Source organism: Xiphophorus maculatus, chromosome 7 (assembly GCF_002775205.1).
Source record: "Xiphophorus maculatus strain JP 163 A chromosome 7, X_maculatus-5.0-male, whole genome shotgun sequence".
In the NCBI taxonomy this organism is placed as follows: Eukaryota; Metazoa; Chordata; class Actinopteri; order Cyprinodontiformes; family Poeciliidae; genus Xiphophorus; species Xiphophorus maculatus.
In genome coordinates this window covers 23,059,731-23,080,691 of record NC_036449.1, presented here as the reverse complement: position 1 = coordinate 23,080,691, position 20,961 = coordinate 23,059,731, and the positions used below count along the sequence as shown (strand labels likewise).

Below are 20,961 nucleotides of genomic sequence, written 5' to 3'. Positions count from 1 at the left end.
TGGAGGTGACTAGTCTATGAGCAAGGACAGCGATGAAATGAAGGTTGAAAGATCGGCGGAGGCAATTTATGGAACAAAAATGGAAATAAGCACATGGGACAATATTATTAGTGTGGGATTGAAAGAAGACGATATCATGATGTCATGGATGACACCCACATATACCTGAGGGGGAGATTGAGGACTGTCAATCAGGGAGAAGTTATTGGTTTTAAAGAGGGCGGACTGCTGACAATTAGTAACATTTCAGTTTTATCTGAGTTTAGTTCTACATGGCAGAAAAGTACAGGTGGTAACAATTTAAGCCCGTGAAATATCCATGAAATCTTGATGCGAACTGAAATGTTGCACAACACAGCAGTTAAATGTGAAATCATATGAGAAGGGAAGCAACTGGGTTTTACATATAAAGCATGATAACACCATAAAAAACTGTTTACAGATTTATGCTACACGTGAATAAAAAATCCAAAATACACAAAGACACAAAAATGACAAAACTCAGGTAACAAACAATGAATGTTGTAGGTTCCATCGAACCTGGAACCTAGGACAGTTCCAGGTTCGATGGAGTGCAGATATTAACAGAATTAAAAAATAACTATGTGACTGGCACAGAGGCTGCCAGACAGTGCAGACAGTTTCTTTGTATTATGTGGAATGTGCATCCACCATTGGATAGCTTGACAGGAAACACATGTGGGAGTTATGATGAAATTCAAATGTCTCCTGTAATTATAGTTCCAATTTGTGTGTTTCTCTGGGAGCTCAGCTTTGACATCTGTGATTCTTCTATTATAATCTCTTAGGGCATCTTGTGTCTCCTGGCTGGGATTGCAAAAATAAGAGTGTGTGGCCTACATTTATATGCCAAATGTTTTGTGTGTCTAAATTGTAAAAAAAAAATACTTTAAGAAAACCATTACACTCTGAAAAATCTGAATCTGAGTGGTGTTTTTGCTAGGCCATAAGGTCCTCTTTGTGGATGATCCTCAACATGTGCTCACTTCAAATAAATAGGGGCTTTGCAGGATCATGGACCTTGCTCAGAAAATTGTGCATACTATTAATGCACAAAGTAATTGATTTTGAAAAGTGTGAACGTCCATTTGTCCATGCAAACTTTCCTCAATGCATCACAATCAGTTTAGAAACGAGTGTACTTGCTGGGTGTGGAGTGCTTTATAGCCTTTGTTCTACCAAAACCAAATGATAAAAACCAGCCAGCATGTTATCATCTGGCAAACAGCCTTGTAATCGGTGCATATACATTTAAATGATCCATGTAATATTAAAAAAAACATACCAATCATTGTTGTATATAGTGCAGTTGGAGAAGGCTGTTTCAGCTAATATACACTCATGAGATCAAGTAGAACAAGATCAACTATTATATGTGACATGTACTGTATATATATCGATCTAGAGAGAGATATAGATATAAAGATATAGATATATCTATTGATTGATAGATATATCTACTTATATATAGTAATGGTAATATTAATAATAATAATTATTATTATTATTAACATCCATCCATTATAACAATGAATAACACTAAATCTTTTTGGACTGTGGGAGGAAGCCGGAGTGCCCGGAGAGAACCCACATATGGACATGGAGAACCAGAAAACCCCATGCAGACAGAACCAGGCTGGGATTCAAACCCAGGACTTTCTTACTGCAAGGCAGCAGTGTTACCCACTGAGCCACTGTGCAGCCCTGATGTTTTATTCACACCAAAGGAGAATTTAGAAACTAATTAACCAAACAGTGATGACTTTAGATTGTGGCAGGAAGCCGGAGCGCCCGGAGAGAAACCTGCAAACAGGATGTTAACTTTTGATAGTTTATTCACAAAGTTCAATGTTTCTTCCTCTAAAAAAACAACTTTGTTGTTTTGGAGGTTAGTGGCAGGAAAAAACCATTAGGTGGGATTTTCTGTGAAGTGTGGCGTTTCTCTTCATGTGTTTGCTTCTCATTATGAATCCTGCTTTTGTACACGTTTTCTTGAGAACAGGTTCAGAAAGCTTTAAAAACTGAGAACAATTTCTGAACCTGTTGGGAAATTTTACAGAGGTTGTCCTCTGCAGAGGACGTCTTTATGGCAGCTGGAGTCTCAGGATCATCTTTGCGCTGATCATAGAAAACTTCACAATCTAGATCAGCTTTTCTTTTGGGGAATCAGTAACATCCGGTCCCAAATTAATATCACCACCTTAAATATGTTCAACATGGACATGTTTGAACTCAGAGTAAAATAAGACATCGGTTACGTAAATCCTGGACCTAATTTCAGGTGGCATGGAAATTGGGCTTTCCATGTTCTTAGCCATTCATTTCTCACACGCATCCAAAATTAACCTGTATGCCAACTTCTTCCTACTGTTGAATCTCGTTGTCAGTGCAGTCTAAATACCACCACCATTTATCACCTTTGTGAAATATATTATCACTTTTCTGCAGTATAATTATCATGTTATGTGATAATGTTCAAAAATGTACTTATTATCTGACAGCAACTCAATGAGGTAAATAAGGTTATTTCCACACTTCATTACATAAAACTATTCAAAATATATACATATTTTTTTTGTTCAGCCAGGATTACCCAAATTATTTCTGTTTCCTAAATAGTACACAGAATAGCTAAATAAACAGTAGTAAACAGAATAATGTGCATTTTTTTATTTGTATATGCTATATTACTTGTCTCAAATTTATAATATTACCAAGATTATTATGCCAACCATTTAAAATTTCATAATTTATAATTGCAAGTTGAGACGGCCCAGATGATGACATCATCATAGATTAATTCACAATGTCCCTGTTAATTACAGGCAGAAATGACAACCTATTTTAAGGCAACATGTCAAACACATTTCTTCTTAGTGGCACATCATGATAAAAATAAAACTGACATGATATTACGAAAAGAAATCTGCAACAGATCTATGCTCAGGATTGGACATGATTTCCAAATGTTGAAAGATGCCACGTTCATCTGCCATCACATCATACAGGAATTAGAGGGAATGAGAGGGATTCAGGAGGTGTTTTTGTATTAAATGTGCATTTAAGACTACAAGCAAAACACCCAGTGAATGTGATGGTTAAAGCTGGCAGGTAAAAATTAATATCCATGAGTCCTGTACTGACATAAGCTAAGGCGATTGAAAAAACTAAAAGTCCTAATTTTAAAAGCCATGCAAAAAAAGACAGTTTACTGTTTTCATATGCAGTCTGGGGGACTTTTTTTTTTTTGAAGAAATATCTTGTGGTCTAAAGAAACTGAAACTGAAGTGTTTTAATATGATGACCATCAATACACTGGAGGAAAAAGGGGAGACACATAAGCATGAAATCCAAATTGTGAAGTAAAAAAAAAAGCATTATGATGGTTTTATGAGGTTAATTTGTTGCAGGTGGGCTGATGCACTTCATACAAAAAATAACATTCAGCTAAAATCTTGAAGTAGCATCTAAAGACATCAGATAGGAAGTTAAGGCGTGGGCACAAATGGATGTTTTGGATAAACAAGTACCTAAGCTTGTTACAAAGTGGCTTAAGGACAACAAGGTCAGCGTTTTAGAGAGGCCATCAGAAAACCCTCAGGGCAGAGCTGAAAAGGTGAAACTTGTGAAAGAATATCCAAAATGTTTGACCAAAATCATTCTGTTTAAAAAGGCAGTTTTAGAAAATAGTAAAGAATTATATGAACATTCTGAAATTTAAAAAAAAAATTAAAAAAAACCCCTTAATATTGTGTCATTTACCAAATAGAAATAGTTTTTCCTGATTAAACTGAAACAAAGAGAAACATATATGTGACTGTATTTAATACAGTTAAAAAGAGGTTAAATCTCTGTATCTCTGTCTTTCTTTTACAAGGAAATTTTACCAGATTATTATTTTTTTCAACAAAAAACCTAATGTAATGTTTTGCCCACGGTAGACGGCTTTTCTCCGCCAAAGAAAGCTTTCCTGGTTTCTAAGATAACAGCAATGTTGCCAAAGAATTATGTCTGAACTTCAGAAAGCAAAACAACAGGTGAGTTTGTGAAATTAGGAATATGACATTTCGGTAACCTTCACAAATACAACTAACTAAAATATGCAGATTTGGGGGATAAAGGTGGCTTGTGTATTTAGTATTATTCTACTAAAGTTAGTCTTTCAATTATTTCACTCTCCATTTGTCAAAGAAAACCTGAGGGGGCGTTTCACATAGATGAATTATTCATGTGGATTAATTTACCAATTGTCTGATTTTTACTCCTGGAAAGAAAAAAAATTAAAAAAAGGCTGCTACATAGAAATCACATTTAAACTCAATGCCTGTATTCCATACAGCCCTTTTGACACTGCAACTATTTTTGCTTATTATTTCTATGTGGCCCTTCATCTCTCCAACTCTTATCTTTCTCCTAATCTTTCTTGCTCACTCAACCATTAGACGAGAGGATGACTTGTGGTGCTCTGTAAATTTCATCTCTGTCAAGCCAATCACTTCTGGCTACGGCTCAAGGGGGAACATCTGCTGGTGGGAGGGAATCTAGTCTTTGTCCGATGACTGCTTCTCAGTCAGCAAAAGCAGAGCAACTGTCTGTGAAAGACGAAGGCAACCGTTTGTGATAGAAATATTAACAATCACTCCAAAACCATAAGAGGGGCAGACTGTAGACACTAAATGTAGGTTTGAAATCTGAGCAAATTCATTGATATTTCAAGCAAGCTGCTTTCTCTTGCACCCTGTTGGGCCGCCTGAGGGAGTTTCTTGCTTAATGTAGCAGAATGGACAAATAACCTTACAGATCTATGCTTAGTGCATTAGTGTAAAGGTTGGGCTGTCTTTCCACCCACGTCTCAGGGAGATGTGCTTAACTCCAAATAGCCAATTTGGTAATGTTAACAACATACTGCACTCCACCCTCAGGATAACACTACGAGCTCAAGGGCAACAAAGAGCTCATATTTCAGGAGGAGGGGTTATTACGGGGCATTAAAACAGGGCCCACACAGACATTGTTAGTGGGCACTTAACCATCTGTACACAACTCTCCACTGGAACGCGTATGAATATTTTTCACAAAGCCACGCCTCATCTCCATAGTGACCTCCACGAGCGGTAGTGTCCTTTTCCAGTCCATCCAAGCATAAAGGCAGCATTCATAAAACCCTTCCTCGCTTTAAACCATGACCCCCATGAGAGAAGTGCTGTTGCGGAGTATTCTGAAATGCAGAGAAAACCTGACTGTGGAATATCAACACCTCCCATCTGTCCACTTCTCTCCTCACTCTCTGCCTTTTCCCCGTTCTCATGTCACAGGAAGGGCATGTCCTGCAAGGCCAATGATTTAGTCTGACTGAAGACTCCAGGAAATGAACAGGTCACCCAGGAGTCCCACTGTCTGACGGGCAATAAAGCTTGTCATTGAAGTGTGAGCAGAATGCAACAAGTTCACTGAGATAGCGTTTAGATTAAAAACAAAGAGGATGAAGAAATATATTCAAAGAACATACTGCAAATATGTTATGAATTTAGATGGGAACTGACGTATATGCCATATTAATGTATCAGGTAAGATAACGTTATGCATGTCTTTGTAAAATATGATGTCCGGACAATTTTAGCATTAAGTAGGCTTACTGTCTGTCCTATCTGGATTCTGTTGTATGGATTTTAGAAAACTATGTTAATAAAGAAGAGAAATTAAAAAAATTGCTTTACTCTATGTAAGCTAAAATCTTGAGTTTTACTTAGTTTTAAGAAAAAGTTAGAAGCACTTTTTCAAGTGATTTGCAAAAGAATCTTTTCACACTTAGTCTTATTACATCAATAAAAAAGTAACAAAGTAATGCATAATTGAAAAGTGGAGTGAAAAAGTTGTGTACAAATAAAAGTCTAAAAAGTGGAGCATGCATTTCTATTCAGCCTTCTTTACTCTGATATCCTTAAAAAGAGTAAAGTTTAAGGATATCAGGCCTTTTCCAACTATTCTGAAAAAGGCCTAAGAGGTTGGTTAGAGTTTATGACATAAAAATGTAACATCCTGAATGCTGAGTAGCACACCAGAAAGGCCAGGAATAACGTTCTGATGATAGTTAAAGCAGGGTTTTATAAGTAAAACAATTTCCAAGCTTAGGAAAATCTCGCTGAAATGTTCAACCAACCATCTAAAAAGGGGTAAGACACAACAGGAAAACCTCATCCTCCACTTAAACTGACAGACATACCAATAAGCTGTGAAGTAGCTTCCCCTTAATGGAAGCATGGAAAGAAAATAAATCATTGTTGAATGAAATCCACAAATAGACCCACTTATTACTTAACAGGAAACATTTTCAAGGAGGTACTCTGAATTGAGCCTTTTAGCCTATTTGTAAAAGGCCATGTCTGGCCTAAAACTAACACAGCATCCTGTAGAGATGTTTTTGTTCATCAGTGATAGTTAATAGGAGATGCAGAGCTTATCATAGGTCAATTAAAGAAAAAAATAAAGGGCGTAAAGTCTTAAGAAAGAGGTTTCCTTCCAGCAGCACAATTACTACATACACACAACCAGAGCGACACTGGAACTGGTTTAGGTCATGTGTTAGAATGGTCCACTCAAAGTGTAGAATCCAAACGAAAAAAAACATAAAATCTATCTTAACAGAGAATATTTCAATCTGAAAGCAGACAAGCTATTTTGTAAAGTGAAAGGTGATTTTTCAAAGTATTGTCAATGGCAAGTGAGGATGAAAGCTGAACAAATGAATGGCACACTTTTTAGATTAACATTTAGAAAAACAATGCACCATTTTGTGGTGCATAGTTTTAGTCTATCACATTAATAATCTCAGTGGAATACGCAAAGGCTTTCTGAAGTAATGTTTTAAAACAAAGAAATTCAAGAACAACTGCAATAACGAATAACTGTTGCCTTGACCGTTTTATTTCTATATAAATGACGTGTTTTATAAAAGCACAAAGCCATCTTTACCTGGTTCTTCAAATCCAGCTTGGGGCAGGGGCGTCCGCCGTTAAAGGCTTTCTCCCTGAGCCACTTAGACCTAATTTTCAGCCCGCTGCCACAGGAGGAACTGCATGCTGACCAAGAAGACCAATCGCTGAGCTTACAGTCCAGGGGGCAAGGGATGTGACAAACCTCCACGATGTAGCCTATAATTGAACAAAAAAATTCAGCCTGATTCAGAATAAGAAGGAGCAATCAAATCCCATATTTTTTCCAGACTGATGGTTGCAAAGACGACTCAAATTCCCTCCACAAGTAAGAACTTCAGCCTATTGTTTGCCTAAAAAATTAATTGGTAGAACTAGCAGATCTTGAAACAGTCAGGATTCATTTGTAAAAGAAGAGAAGTTGGAAACCCTCTATGAAGTTCATATAGCAGATAATTTTTGAAATTCAATTATACCTGAGTCTGTGCAGAGCGTAGGGTTAACCAGATGTCCCCGCTGGTCAATGCAGGCCACAGCTCTGTAGCGGAGACCTTGGCCACACTCTTTTACCTCTCGGTGCCTCATCCAACCGTGCAGCGACTCAAAAACTGGAGGATTTGGAAGGATGCATGCAGACCAATTCCCAAATGGCTGAGACAAAAACTCATTACAGGGACAAGTCTGGTTCTCTTCCAGCGGGTACATATCCTCATTCAGGCAACGCTCCTTCTTTTTGCTACGGCCTAAGCAGAAAATAGACAAAACAATGAAAAGTTGTAACAACAGGAGCAAGACTCAAGTTTTAATGAAGTTTGAAGAAAACTCTGTCCCTTGTACAAAAAGGGTATAAACCTCTGAATACATAAACAGTTTATTTTTTGAGTTTTGTATTCATTGGTAGGGAGCTAACAAACACTGATTTTCAATTGGGGAACACAATGGTGAAATTGATATTAAATATTTATAACAATTTGAACTACACCAACTTGTTGCTAATTTATTCATAGCCATGCATTCTTAATATAACAATGTGGGCAGGTGGAGAGACTAGAATACACATTAGCAACTTATTGAGGGTGAAATGTTTGTTTAGATTAATGCCACTGTGGGAAATATCTCTACAATTATACAACTTCTACTTATTTAATATGTCCACAGAAGCCACCTGTATTCTGACTCAGCTAATATAATCACTGTGGTGAGACTCACTGGTTCGAGTTCCGCAGCAGACGTTTCAAGAATGTGGAATACTTTGGATATACAGATACTTCACATTCTCAAACTTCTCAAAAATGTAAACCACATCTGAAACTCTCAAATGCATCAAAATGTCCCAGGAGCATAAAGTGTGTTTCTTATATTCATGTCACTTAGAAATGTGCATGATGCATTTCAAGGAAGCAGTGTTACATTAGCATCTTAAAATAAACAGTCACTAAGATTTGTTTGAAACTATATGCCAGCTGTCAAATGACCATCAAATCATCTGAAAGATTTGGATTTTCCTGTAGCAGATGTTGGAGTGTAAGTGTTGCTTAATGTAATTGAAGATCTTTCAGTTTCTTGTTTCACAAAAGCAAATAGTGGCAGGAAAAATGTTTGTCAGTTTATTCAACGATCAACTTTACTGCAGCTCCTATCAACCGAAATGTAATTTTTTTCAGCAGAAGTAGAATAAATGAATTCCAAATCAGTTTAGTGCATCGTAATTAGGTGAAAGAAAGTATACTTCCTTTCTGTTAGATCCCTAAATAACCTGAGGGAACAACTGGTGTTGTTCGAAAGCATATAAAATTTTAATTTTCAATTCATGCTCAAAACCTCAAGGGCAAGCACATACTTGTTTTCTTTATATTGCTACACCACAGAGAACTGGACCCATGGGAATCTAAAGAATTACTTGTCTAGTTGCATTTTGTTTGTAGCTGAAAATTTTTTTCTTTGTCATGTAAATACTTTACTTTGTCAAATATTTATATAATCAACAATGGAAATAAACAACAAATTCCATATTTCACAATGATAAACAATAATTAGAACACAAGAAATTAGTTTTTTTCTTCTAGTTGTTTTCAGCTTTTATTTCTCTCGTTGTTGTTCACCTCTTTTCCCCAAGTTGTAGTTTATCAGTAATGATCAGAGACACACAATCCAGTAAAAGGTTTGACTACATAGATTCATAGATTCTTGGAAAAGAGTCAATTGTCTATATTTGTTAAGAATTGGCTCTATATTAAATTCAATTACCAGTAACTGAATTGAATTGAATATCTTTGGGAAGGCTTCAATTCAAAGGATAAATTGAACTTTATTAGTATTTTGCAGCCTTCAGATTTTTTGAGAAATGTGTTTTCTTTAAATGCAAGTCTTAATCATCAAAAATTATAGAACTGAACACTTAGAATGTATCAGTCTGTGTTATTTATCTGCAAAGCTTTTTTAATATCAGCATACAGTACATATAATAATAGATTCATTTCAAAAGTAATTACTAAAAGGCCTTTGCGATAAAACAAAACTAACTGCATAAATATTTGTTTTCTTCATATGTCTCCACTATAAATATTTGTTTAATTAAAATATAAATAAATTAAAAAAAAACATTATTCTGAGATTATTATGCGTTAATGTTTGTAAGTGTAATTTGAAAACATATGTCAACATTTTTAATGCATCTTAGACAACCAGCAATTTCCTGTAGCCTTTTAATTGACTTAGCCATGAATTTTAAAGGAGATGATTATAGAGCTTCCTGAAAATAGTTGTCAGCAATGTCAGGGCAAAGTGTTGTTTGGTTAAAGAATTATCAATAGGGCAATTATCTCAACGCCTGCAGGAAGAGGTTCTGACTTTATTTTTTTCCCTGTCCAGGTCTTTGGGACTCAACACCCTTTATGCCATTCATGTTTCCCTACTTCAACACAAACACATTAATTTGATAGCTCATTATCAGAGGTCTGCTGAACTGAATGACCTACTGAGGGGATATTTCAACCATTTAACTCCTTCAAAAAATAAAATATGTCTCAGGATTTACAACAACCTGAATGAAGGAATTAACAAACTTCGCAATCATTCTCAGTCACTACTGAAACTGATTGAAAACACTTCAAGTGTATATGAGCCTCAACAACATAATTTGACTCCACCAATTTTCAGTTTGAAAGGTTTCTCTTCTCTCATGAAATATACTGTATACAGTGAATGTTAAACGTCAATATGCGTCTTTTATAATAGTCTTTGTGATAAATGACTCCAGCCATGTTAAAATGATTACAGAAACATGTAGGCAAACTAAAAGAATCATGTAGAGCAAAACTGTCATAATTGATCAAAAAGATCCCATTGTAACAAAGATATTATACAGGAAAAAGCTTGACGTGGCTCCGTGCAACATCCTCAGCACTGTGCTATAGCAGCACAGTGAAACAGCCACAAAACTCCCTTTAGATAATCGACTGAAAGACAAGCAGGTAACCAAGAGCAAATAAACTGGTGAATAATTGTCAAGTTAAGATGTGGGATGATGAATGATTCCAAGCAAAGGAAACTGTGTGCTGAAATCGAACAAAAAGATGAATCATGAAAAAATTAGTTTAACTTTGTAAACACATCTGCAACCAGCTTGGTGCAGCTTTTTTTTTGTTTATTTGTTTTATTCATTTCCTTCTCACGGTTTGTTTTCCATTTGAACTGTGCATGTGGCAACTGTGGCTCAGTGTGTACTGTAGTTGTCCTGCAATTGGAACATTGTGGGTTTGATTTCAGCTTTCTCTCGTCTCTTGTTAATGTGACCCTGGGCAAGGTACTTAACCTTAAGCTGTCTGAAGTGCTTTGAGTGGTCAGAATAACTAGTAAAGTGGTGCATAAATTCAGTCCATTTACCATATTAAAGATGAACAAAGTTATGAAATAACATATTGGGATCTCACTTTTTTACATCATGTTTCCTACGGGTTGATTACTATTTTATATCTCCTTAAAATGCTCTGGCAAAGAAATAAACATAGTGACATTGAAATGTTGCATAAGATGTTCTGCTTCATTCCAAACAATTTTTGATACAATTAAATTTCCCTACATGTTCTTCACCTGCATGATCTGGCTAGTGTTCTACAGAACAAAAGACACATAAATGCACACAAAAGACAGACACTCTGGTTTATATTTATGAATATTCTTCATTCAGTGACACACCAAGGCTGTAGGGCAATGTTTAAAAAAAACTCAGCTGTCATCTTCTCTTCATGTCCTTGTCAATATTAAGCAAATAATTGATTTGATGAAAGGACAACACTCTCGACAGGGTTTCAAGACTCTGCATAGCAAGTAATAAAATCCTGCAACTGGCTCAATTTGATATTGAAAAGCAAAATATTTTGCCATACAGGCATTTATTCAACATACAGTAATGCTACGTTGTTAAATAGCTTTCTCAAAATATAAAACCCAAAAGATTTCCACAGGAGAAAGACATGAATAAAAAGTTATTGGCATTTGTCCTTTAGTAAACTAAAATACAAAAAGTGTATTTTAGATACAAATATTAAATAATGACCATAAACAGCCTCACATAATTCTTTGGTTTATTTTCAGTAAGAATTAAAAAGAGAAATAATTTTTCCAGTTGTAGCGTCTCTTGTTTGGATCCCATTGAAATCTAGAATCAAACTTAAAATTCTCTATCTTAGTCATAAAGCACTCAATTACCAAGTGCATTGTTTTTTAAACAAACTGATTAAATAAATGTAATGTTCGCAGATGAACTTTGAGGCAAATCTCATCTACCTTCAGATTAGATTTGTTGTGAATCAGTGCTATATAAATAAACTGAAATGAACTGTTATTGTCATAGGCAACACCTGACTAATATTGGATGCATTTTAAGACAAATGTATAATCATCACCTAAAACTCAAGAACCCTGTTGTAGGAAAATTTCATTTAGGCTAACACCAACAAAAATGCTATTTAATAAAGGTACTAAATAGCATTTCTAAGTTACTTTTGGAAATGTCAATATGTAATAAAACAACCGTCATTTAAGATCGTTGTGCTCATTTCTTGTGGTCAAAAATTCAATCCATAAACAACAAGCACTGAGATAGGCTAATTATAATACAAAATTATGAATGTCAGGTCGATTGGTAGCTCTAAATTGTACTTATGAGTGAGTGTCTGCTTGGTTGTCTGTCCTGTTTTGTCTTTTGATTGGCTGGTAACTTGGTAAGTGTCTACCAACCCTCTAACCAAATGACTGTTGGATATAAGGACCAATCTCTTTGCTACCGATCAAAGATAAGCAGGTATTGACTTTGGAAGGATTATTATGCAAACACAGGATTTCTGAAAATCTGATTATACATGAGCCAATTTGAATGGGTATGTAAGAGCTTGATTACAAAAAATAAAATAGAAAATATATTCTAATCATCATGATGAATAGCAGATACGTGTGAAAAATAAACACTTTGATCTTTGTTTTGACTCTTTTAAAATAAATAAATGTTTTGCCATTCAATAAATATGGTTTTGTTCTCTGGAGTATATGTTGGGGAAATCTCCTCTTTCATTTAGAGAAACAAGCTAATAAACTATCTTGTTTTAGCCTGGAGGCTGCACAGTGGCACAGTTCGTAGCACTGTTGCCTTGCAGCAAGAAGGTCCTGTGTTCCCGGCCTGTGGCCTTTCTGCATGGAGTTTCCATGTCGTTCCTGTACACACATGATTTTTTACCATCTAAATAAACTGATCCATCAAAAAAATATTCTTATAAATCATCTTTTAGCCATACCAGATATAGAAGTAGCAGTTTTATTCAGAAAGGGGCTTGAAAACTTGTGTAAAATAATACAACAATAATAAAACTATCAACAAATATTAGGGCAAAAAATTAAATTAAACAAAAGTTCATATTTAACTTGAACCTCTTGTATATTACCTCAGCAAAAAATTAACTAAATTAATTTTTTTGATTTTTTTTTAACAAGTCAAACTAAAAATGCAATAAAATAAAGACATGGCTAGCTTAATATAAAATCATTTTATAAAAATAAACATAACTAGTGAAAGACAGCTAAAACCAAAGTGAACATTTTATTTGTTTTTAGTTCGGTTTTAAATGTTCAACTTTAATGTTAGTCAGGATGCTGCAGTCTCTTGACATTTTTCTTGTTAGAAGAGACTGTCCTAACTGGTGTGTATGCTTTCTTTCACCAAAATAATTTTTGTATCAGGAAATCGTGGGAAGACAAAACTGACAAAAAAGTGAACCCTGCATTGTTAACGTAAATTCATATCTGCATCATCAACATAGAAGTTTATTTGAACATTGTGAAGGTCGATGCTGGATATATCTGCTGAGAATATCTGACCAGAGCACAGAGATGGTCACATGACTGACAGAACAGGAACTGCAGTAGCATATAGAGTCTTTCTAAGTTTTCAACCCCTTAAATACTCAATTTCTTGAACCTATGCATATGAACATAGGTTCAAACTGTGTTTTTCTCATTGCCTGAATGGGAAACAGATTAAACATTAACACCTTCACAAAGAAGCACCAGATGGCATTATATTGTTTGCTTACTGATACAGTGTTGAAATGGAGATTGTTATGGACTGGCTGTGAAGTTAAAAAGAATATTACATACCCATTAAGAACCAAATAGTAAGAGCTTTAATGAATTCAAATCGCTTAAGAATATACTAATTACAACATAACAGTCACAATCAAAGTAATTACTTTGTGTACTGTAAAACAAACTTGTTATTTGCAATTTATTGGCCTGCTCCAGAAGGAAAGAGCAGACAGAGAAGTAAAAATATGAAACAGTAAAAGAAGTGAACTCTTGCTCCTCTCATGCAGCCATATTTGTCTCATGGAACCAGGGTGTCGTCATCCTCTTGAGTTCACAGCCGCTGAGCTGCCCATCTGTTTCTGAAGTGGTTCTGATTGCAAACATTCCTCCCAGAGTGAGAATATGCTGCTGTCACATCGCAATCCACTAACAATCTGTTCAATCTACACCACTGCTGGTGGTTGATTGAAAAGTACCAATGCGACGTTACTTAACTTCGACAAGGACATCGATGGCGACCGTGTTACCTCAGGCATCACAAACAGTCAGCATTTGAAATCAGCAATTTTCAGCTCATTCTGAAACTACGTGCATCATTTCTGACTTAAATTACTCAGGTGTGTTCGACTAATGCACAACTTGCACCTGGAAATATGCAGACCCAATTCTGTTTAGCCTTGCCAGATGAGGGTTAAAAAAACTACATCTGTGAAAGAGGAATTTTGTAAGATCGTGGCCAAGGATAAACTACCTTACAAACAAATTAGACTGTGTCTACACTGGTTAGAAAGTGTCAATTTTGCTCTTTAATATAAATTTAAACTGTAATATTAAATCAAACAACAAACACAAGATTTCAAAAATATATTTATACTAAAAATTTTTTAGTCAAAATGAAAACAATAAGGTTATGTATAAGTATTAGAAATACAACCAATTAAGACATAAAATTTAGTTAAGTGAAAGAAGTTACAAACCTAAATGGGACATTGTCAATAGCATCTGCAGTATTTCTAAATGCAACTATTGTAGCATAATTCAGAGATTTAAAAGCTAATTCTGACTAAAATGACTAAGAGCAATTGCAAACAGCTCCAATGCTGGATAGAAACCATTTATCTGCAGTTAAGCTCTAACACACACACATCTAATCTCCGATCAGTGGGAGACATAATTCCTATTTGAATCACTATGCATCACAACATATTGCAAGGGAATATGGCTACAAATCAACAAAATATTCATTTCTGTGTTTGTCTTAAAATAATCTCAGTGTCTGATCAGTTTACTAAGCATAAATCTGTGTATTTAAAAATCAAAGATATGCAGTCATATTCAATAAACTAGTAAGAACGGTTAAATAGGTTTAAAATATATATTTTATTAATTCCATATTTCTGTATAAAAATTAGTTTTATTGGTCTGATGTAACATTCAAATTTCTTAATGTTTTACTTTCAATGGCTGTAGTGGACAAAAATAAAGGCTTGAAAACATCATTCTGTGTAATTTGTATATTTTGTTTCCCGTTATCAATTGATACAGAAAAAAAAATTTCAATATTCTAAGCTATTAAATTTGACTGTATAACATTGTGCAACTGTTTTAAGACCTCAGTGACTAATACTAAACACAGAGTCATATTTTGTTGCTTCTGACTGTTTTGACAAAAAATTTAGGCTACCAAAGCTTCCAAATATAGCCGTGCTTCCATCCAATTGTCATGCAAATTTTGAGCGAACCTGTCCATCTACTGATTTAGAGTGAATCGACCAGCATATGCACAGCATAGTTGAGTCAAGCATCAATATTTGTTGAAAAATTTTAAAACCATCCTGAAAGCCTCTTTGCTTTCTTAAGGCACCAATTTTTCTGAGTTTGTTGCCTCTAGTAAGGCACAAATCCAGCATTAAATTTTAAAGTTCACTAAATCAGAACTTATTAAAAAAAAGGGGGTTTTCATCTCTCCTGTATGGAACTAACTCTTTTTCAAAAAAGTTAAAAACCCACTACAATAGAGCTTAGAAGTATTTTTGTGAAATTGGGGGAGTTATTTATAATGTTTTCCATCACCTTTTCCAATGCTTCATTTTTTTATGAAGCATTCATGGTCCCTCTTTCATTGTGATTCATAAGCCATGTTTCCGTTAACATTTTTTATTCGCACTGTAAAGTTCTCCAGCGTTTTCTAATGCAAAACTTTACAGTGTGAATAAAAAAATGTTAACGGAAACATGGCTTATGAATCACAATGAAAGAGGAACCATGAATGCTTCATAAAAAATGGTTTGAATTTTAGTCTTTTCTTCTATAACATAAAAGCTTTTTCACCCCTATTATGGCAAAATGTATTCAGTGTAATTACATAAGCACATCAATGTCGATTAAAGATTAGATTTAACCCATTTCGTATTTAACAAGCAGTAAAACACTCCCCAGCACTGCTACTAATGAGCAGATATGCACTACATAATGGCAAATCCATCGTACATATATTAATGTATCACCACCTACAGGCAGCCATACATTCATGTAATTTGCATGTCTTTAGGCTTTGTGGAATCAACGCTCCGTAAGCCATCAACATGCAAATTCCACAAAGAAAACCAGCAGGTCAGAAAATGACTGTGCTACCCTACCAGACCCGAATAGAGCTAGTGTCTGACAGAGAAAGGCATATATTTCTATTCATGCCAAATGTAATTTGTGGTTTTTAATTCCCCAAAGCCTAAAGTCTGAGGTATAGCTTCAAAACCGTAAGGTACAAAGTCAGATTTATATGTTCTTTAAGACATGTGGGAGAGCAGGCAGGTGGATGTGTCAGATGTTGACAAAACACAGAGCAGGGGCGGCTGCTCATTTTGTGTTTTTTCTTCTTCTTTCAGTCCAGCGCAGTGTGTTATACAAACTGTGGTTATAAGGAATATGACATAGAGAACATTTTTTTTCCAGTTGTTAAGCACATTAGTTGTAAACAGCACACAAAGCAAACATCTACAAGTCTGGTGGACTAGAGATCCACAGATTTAAAACTGTTACATCACAGATTATCTGTAGGTACTGAACGTTTATACTTAATTGATCATATTAATAATGCTATAAACATCCATTAACATATTTTGAATTATTTCAATATGCACTTACCATGAAACTGCCTAATATCTTTCAGCAGAGCATAACCTCTAATACAGCCAGTGTTTTTATAAGTAAAATTTAACAAAGTGACCTTTTTGTTAATTTTTTTTCACAGAGTGTACTTTAGTGGCTCAAATATTCCTGATTTATTTTCACTGCCAATTCCTTATCAGTGGTAAATTTATTTTAAAATAGTAAATGTCATGTATCAGAATACTAACTGCAGTTTTTCTTTTTATACTTGGTTTTTCTTGACATCCTTCAACAGTCTGAAAAATCATATTTTTAGTTTTGAGTGCACAGGTGCAAAGTCTTTTGTTTGGTTAGTTTGTATGTGGCAATCACTTCTGTTTCTTTCATATTTATCTGACATGACCACTGGAGGACCGAAGTAAATGGAGAAGCAAATAAAAAATATATATATTTTTATTCAAATTTACATTTTTTTAGTGTAAACCTCATCCATATTATTTTTAGATCCTTAATTTTCTGTCTGAATTGCAGAGCTAAGTGTGAAATATTTTTCAATATATCAGCTTTGATGTCCACTCAAGTACACTGACTTCAGCTGATATTCATGAAATTGAATAGCCACACGGTACAACTGAATAGTCTTTTGTTAAAGAGCGTTTTGGCTCTAAAATAACTTCCACTTCAGATACAGAGAAAGTAGTCAGCATCGAGCTCAAGGAGGCTTTACAAAATAGATGAAGTGTCTAAGCGTAGGCCATAGAATGCCACCATCTTCCTTAACCATAGACTGGAGCTTTACAAGAAAACAGCTCATCCGCTACCCATCAATCTCTCTGAAAAAGAAATTTAAGCAATAATCAGTTGAAATGCTCAAAAGACCTTTTATAACCGGCATAGGGTGATCAGAATTAGAACAAATTATTATTCCCAGGGAAACCCACCGGAAAGCAATGTTGGATGTCATGTGTTAGTTTCTCAGAGCATTATCAGGGGAGGAAGGCTAAGTTTACTACAACCCCTTAAGCATTAGATTAAATATTCATGAGGACAAATAGTATCCAGTCTGGTCTGCAACCATGACATGCAATTCATATTCTGCCATCTGCATGGAGATTGGGGATAACAAGCTATAAAGAGCTAATTTCAACCTGGTGAAATGCTAACAGGGACAGTGTAAAGTTATAGTAAGACGACCTGAATTACAGCCGAGGCGATGTTTATTGCAAATAGTACATCAAAGTCTACATGCTTTTGAGTATGTGAAGAATATGCAGCAATTAGTGCTGTCCAAGAAGCAACAAATAAATCCTGTCTGCTGCTGCCTTGGTGAGATCGATAAGGATCAGGCTGTCCAAAGGCCTCCTTGAGGAAATAGCTGCAACCTCTCACTCAATAGTCAGGCTTGACAAAAGCTTTCATCTTCTCAGCTTTAATTTATTTCTAAAGTCACAGTCAGCCATATCAATGAAATCATGCAGCAGCAATGTGAGAACGTTTGACATCGGAGGAAGATTTGATTGTTTCTGGAGTAATGAATGAAGCATTTGTTTTTGTATGACGCTAATGCCCCCACAAGATTAAAAGTAAAAGAAAAGTCCGTACCTACAAGTGAACGCCTGCGAGTGCGTGAGCTGCCACATCCGGTGCATTCAGAAAACTTGGACCAAGTAGTCAGAGTGCAGTCGTCCTTGCACGCCACCCGGCATTCTCTAATCTGAGAGGGAAAGGGTCCAGCCCATTGCAGGCACTCTGTCATGTTGGCTGGCTCCCCATCTTCCCTGACACAACTGATTCCTGCAGACACATGGAGAGGAAGTAATTCCAATTACATGGTGATTAATATTCACACAATAGCTTGTCAAGACTTTAGTAGGACTGAGAGGTATATTTCAAATTAACTGATGCATCACAAACATTATTTTTTACATTTCCAAAGAAGTTCAAAACTATGTAACTATTAGGTGTTTTCAATTTTATGTAAATTTCAAATATGCAACTATTTCAAAAACAGTGATGCAACAGTAGAAGCTCTAAACAAATTCTTATGACATATACACTGTTATATTAATTATTCTAATGCCTGGAGGATGTATGTTTGAACAAATTTTTAAGTTCTCCAAGTTCTTGAGAACTTTGAAACGTAAGTTTTGATCGGGAGGAACCTTTTGATCCAACTAGAGTTATGGCTTAGCAGGTAGCTAAATATTAGGGTGATTGCAAAGAGGCCCTCCAATTAATAACACTGCAAGCTAATATAAGAGATTAAAGGTCAATATACTAGTGGAAACATGCAAAAAGCTGGTCAGCAATTTAAAAAAGACTTTGCTTGCTGTAAAGACAAAAATGATGATTTAAAAAAATTTGAAAAAGTTTTGGGAAGGGTAGAAATAACTGTTTGTAATCCCTCATCTACACCATATTTTGAGAAATATCCCTCAATTCCGATCAGAAACAAATTTCTTGATTACGGTACATGAAATAATTTGAAATCCAAATCTGTAAGAGGTATAAATAATATTATGCTTAACTGTAGCAGTGGTAAAGATGTTTTATTTTTCAGTTTTTTCACATAATTCTCAAACTAGATTAAGCTTTAACAATCTACATATTTTTTTTTTATAATACATATAAATATTTTTATAAATATACAGTACTTAGAATAAAAATTAATCATGATCATGTTTGTATGGAAGATGATTAAGTCCACTGAAAAAATTTCATAAATTTGAGTTGAATGCAAATGACAGAGATGTGAGTCATGCAGGAGAACAAACTTTCTGGAAAAACAGGTTGGATTTAAGTGATTTTCTTTTCAAGTACCTAATTAAAGTCAGTATCTTGAGGCAAAATTTATATATATTTTCTTTCAGAGGCTTAATCCTCTTCTGTACATTTGTATTGGAATATAAACATTTCCCTTGATAAAGACCAACGGATGTGATGCCACATAACTTTTTTTTATTAAATAGAAAAAGGGCATAGATTATACATATTTTATTTTTGCAAGTAGTAAGATCCAGATGTATTTGTGCGTAAATAAGTTAATTCTGACATTGAGAAAGAATGGCACTTGCTCAAACCACTGATTTGGAGAATCAGGTTTCTTCAAATCAGAAACAGAGACAGTTACTATATAGAAAAATAGAGACCTGTCTCATGAACATTTGGGATAAAAAAAAAAAACATTGTCGAGGAAAATCCTAAAACTTTGATGCCTTAGAGAATTCACTGACAAGTACAAGAGCATAACCTACAAACACACAATCTATTGTATTGATTCATATCTGGCTTTTAAATTTCACCCTCTGACAAAAGCTGTGTGGTTTTCTATGGGTGCCTGGGGCGGACATTTACATAGAAAGCCCAGCAAAGGCGATGATAACCGGTATTAAGGTCCATTTACATAACACTAAAAGACAAAGCTCTAAAATCAAAAGACATTTGTTAAAAAAAGGGATGGAAACTGATAGCTGGTGAGGGAGCTTTATTCCTCTTTTTAGTAAAAACTTTATAAGAAGAAAAAAATTCACCAGCTGCAAAGAAGTCATCCAGCTATTATCACTATGACTACTTTGTCTTCAGTGACATTTATTTCCATCCTTTCACCTATTCACTTAGAGAGCCAGCTCAACCACAGACAGCCTCATTCTGTCATTCTCTGTGACTTTTATTAGCATTTCTGTTCTGACTTTCTGACTTCGAAGTGTCGACCAGCCAATTTAAGAATAATTATTTCTGTCTGTTACGTAAGCTCATTTGTGTGGCTTTTCAAAGAAAACTCTCAGCAATTGTGATACTCTTGCTGTACTTTCTTCACCAGTGGCAAGGATCATCTTTTACTATAGATTACTAGATAAAGGTAAGCATCTCTGGTAATCACTCGAAGGGGACATTTTACCAAATGTTGTCAATATCTTTGTTGTATGGTTGTGGGGTACACATAAAAAGGTATTCTTTAAAGATCAAAGCTAGTTTTCCTTCTGTTATCAACCAAAGATCCATTTTCTAATATTACTTTTAATAGCAGGTTTTTCATATTCATATTCTCACCATCAAGCATAATTTCCATTTTAATTCTGTATGAAATGTTCTTCATAAAGTACTGTGAAGAGTAATATAGACCGGAATCATCAGAGCCATTAAGCCACATCTTTCCTGCACATCAGCAAAACTCATTTTGCACTGAATAATCTTTTCCAGGAGCTCCAGTTCTACCAGGAGAGGTTCATAATACATGCTGCCAGATCTGAGTTGGATTGTGACAATATATTGAAGTTAATGGAAGACTGAACTCTGCATAGTTGTTTGTTTAATGAAGATT

General features: G+C 35.0%; 1 protein-coding gene across 3 annotated transcripts in view; it reads right to left on the bottom strand.

Moving 5' to 3' along the window:
- The window catches only part of thsd7b (thrombospondin type 1 domain containing 7B), a 208,933-nt gene that overhangs the window by 51,263 nt on the left and 136,709 nt on the right, over nt 1-20,961 (bottom strand). For all 3 annotated transcript variants that reach the window (XM_023337353.1, XM_023337355.1, XM_023337354.1), the window contains exons 14-16: nt 18,243-18,434; nt 7,430-7,696; nt 6,994-7,172 (exon numbers count right to left, since the gene is read on the bottom strand). In XM_023337353.1, the coding sequence (XP_023193121.1) occupies nt 6,994-7,172; nt 7,430-7,696; nt 18,243-18,434 (638 nt within the window). The remainder of the gene's footprint in view (nt 1-6,993; nt 7,173-7,429; nt 7,697-18,242; nt 18,435-20,961) is intronic.